At 35.8% G+C, this 2845-nt stretch overlaps 1 protein-coding gene across 1 annotated transcript; it reads left to right on the forward strand.

Annotated features, from left to right (window-relative positions):
* Window positions 1-900: 900 nt before the first annotated feature.
* Window positions 901-1944, forward strand: LOC149242648 (F-box/kelch-repeat protein At1g80440-like). Its single transcript, XM_089370937.1, has one exon. It carries the CDS (start codon window positions 901-903, stop codon window positions 1942-1944), a length of 1044 nt encoding a protein of 347 aa, XP_089227063.1.
* Window positions 1945-2845: the final 901 nt, after the last annotated feature.

Below are 2845 nucleotides of genomic sequence, written 5' to 3' on the forward strand. Positions count from 1 at the left end.
CCTAAATCCATGCTAACTCAATCTCTTAGAGGTACAAACATTTTCTTAAGTTTTGCACTCATAAAAGAGGTTTGTGCCTCCAAAGTTTTCATCCCTCTAGGCCTTTCATGGATCCGAAGTTAACATGGATCTAGGGTAGTTAGCTAATTATGTGAGGTGGGTATAACTTAATATTTTAACATAAAAAATAATAAAAAATAAAAAAACTCAAAATTTATATGAAGTGCGAAGATATAGTCCATGTTAAGGAATATGTGAAAATGTCAACTTGTGACTCCATTAACGTGTTTTAAGGTTATCTAGTAAACTTCTATAAGCATCAAGACACTTCACTTATGGTACATTACATATTTCCAAGATTTCAAATTATTACAAAAATTAATTTAACTTTATTATTATTATTATATAAAAAAATTGATATATGATTTAAAAATAAACATCTAACAATTTTTTTTACCATATTATAGGTGTTATCCAATTTTAAGGTCAAAATACTGCAAGTTTCAATACCATATACTAAAAAAAATTATAACTCATCTTTGTATTACAGGCTTAATTAATTAATTTAATGGTAAAAATCACCTTAACAACTTTAAGATATATATATATATATATATATATATATATATATATATATATATTTGTAATATTAAATTTTGTCTATTAGTCAGATTAATGCCACAGTCAAGCCGTGTATGAGACCCCTTGTTTGTAAGACAAGGAACCCATTTTAATGAGTGATTTGAATACTAAATCTATAAATGTACGACCTTGAAGAAACACATTGTTTTATAGAGTCTTGGATCTCTGAAGCTTTGAAACACATTGTTTTATAGAGTCTTGGATCTCTGAAGCTTTGAGTAAAGGCCATTGGGAAACAGGTGCATTTGAAGTGGTCTAATGGAGCTTATTCCAAATGATATCGTTCGTGAGTGCTTATTGAGAGTACCTTACAAATCACTCTATACGTTGAAAGGTGTCTGCCGAAGTTGGGAGGCTACGGTGAGTAGCCCTAAATTCTATGAAGATAGAAAAATATCACGAGTAAGTGAGTACCTGCTCTGCTTGATTCGAAAATACCGGATCGCTCGTCATGATCACCATTATGCATGCGTAGTAATGGTATATGACCCTGTGAAGCGCACCTGGGAAAACCTACCTCCCATTGACGATGCCCGCTTCGCTGGCATACCACGACGGTGTAAGTGCGTGGCTGTGAATCGAAAGTTGGTCCTCATAGGTGGATACAATGGAAGTAACCACGACATGAGTCTGATGAAGAGTGTGTACATTTATGACTTTGAGTCCGCCAGTTGGAGCCGCGGATCTGACATGCCCACACCTCGATACTACTTTGCCTGCTCTGTCTCTTCTTCCACAGGACTTGTCTACGTGGCTGGCGGGATCAATGACAGGAATACTCCTCTGGCCGCTGCTGAAGTTTATGACGTGGAGAAAAACACATGGGAGATTCTGCCTCATATGAACCAACCACACGGCCATGCATGCCACGGTGTTTTCATGGAAGGTAAATTTATGGTGATAAGCGGAGGGCAACTGAACAGGACTGCAGAAGTTTACGATCCGAGAGCGAGAAGTTGGAGAATGCGGGAAGATATGTGGAGATTCGGATATAACTGGAAAAGTATTGCGGTTACTTCCTCGTCTGGGGAGTTGTACGCGTTCAGTGGACAAGAGGTGCTCAAGTATGATGGTGAGAAAAATGTTTGGTCTGTTGTGGCCTCTGTCCCACGATTTCATTCCTATTATTTTAGTGCTACACAATGGGGCAAGTGGATTTTCATAAACGGGTATGACATATCCTACAAAGACGTGGCGTACCTGTTTAACCCCTCAACTGGGCAGTGGGTTCATGTTAGGCTTAGTGGTGGTCCAGAAAGCACTTCCGGTATCTTCGTATCTGCAGCAACTGTCGAGATTTAAGGCCATGGTTCGTTCTGTGGAGTTATTTGGTGGGTAATTTAGTTTCCTGGATTAATTTGTCGGATCATTTCGGGATGCAGTGGGTTTGCAGTTACGTAATTGGATTGATATTTAAGAAAGCCCTAGTTTGTTTGGGAGAGTAATCTGTTTGTTTGCGGTAGTGATCTGCTAGGTAATTTAGTTTTGTGGAGTAATTTGATGGGTAATTTAGGGATGTACTGAGTTTGGAGTTTCGTAGCAAAGCCAGGCTTTGTTTCTTGGAGTAATTTATTGGTTAATTTAGTTGCCTGGATGGAGCATGCACAATATTTTGTAATCTTTGTAATTGGATTAGTATTTCTAATACAATGAAGTTATTTTTCAAATGTTCTGTTTATGTAATTAGTTATTAATTTAGTGATTCTGAAGTTATTTTTTAAATGTGATGTTTATGTAATTAGTTATTAATATATGAGATTTTAAGTATTAGGGGTTTAAACAGTGAATGATTTACTTAATGTAGTTAAATTTCCAAAATGATATCTAATATATGAGATGTTTTTTTAAGGAGATAATCTCCGGGAGAGAAGCATTATATTACATCACTGAATACATTATCCATACAAACTTTGTCAACCACAACCCAGCATGTTACATCATCCTCATTGAATACATTATCTGTACAAATGTTGTGTCAACCGACAACAACCCAACATGTATAAACGTGAACCTGGATGGGGAGGGCATTATTGCACCGTCCCAACCACCCACTAATACATACAAACTAATATATGAGATGTTATGATTATGTAATTAATAGGAGAAAATATCTATATTAAATGAAAATGTAAATGTAAAAAACTTTATTAAATGAAATTAGAATTTTAAATGAGTTATAGTTTTTTTTAAAAGGGGTGTGAAA

The sequence above is a fragment of the Pinus tabuliformis genome, chromosome 8 (genome assembly GCF_031772625.1).
Source record: "Pinus tabuliformis cultivar Carrire ecotype Pingquan chromosome 8, CPIR1, whole genome shotgun sequence".
Lineage (NCBI taxonomy): Eukaryota > Viridiplantae > Streptophyta > Pinopsida > Pinales > Pinaceae > Pinus > Pinus tabuliformis.

Excerpts from the sequence above, each read along its gene's own strand:
- LOC149242648 (XM_089370937.1), top strand. The coding sequence starts at position 901 with ATGGAGCTTATTCCAAATGATATCGTTCGTGAGTGCTTATTGAGAGTA.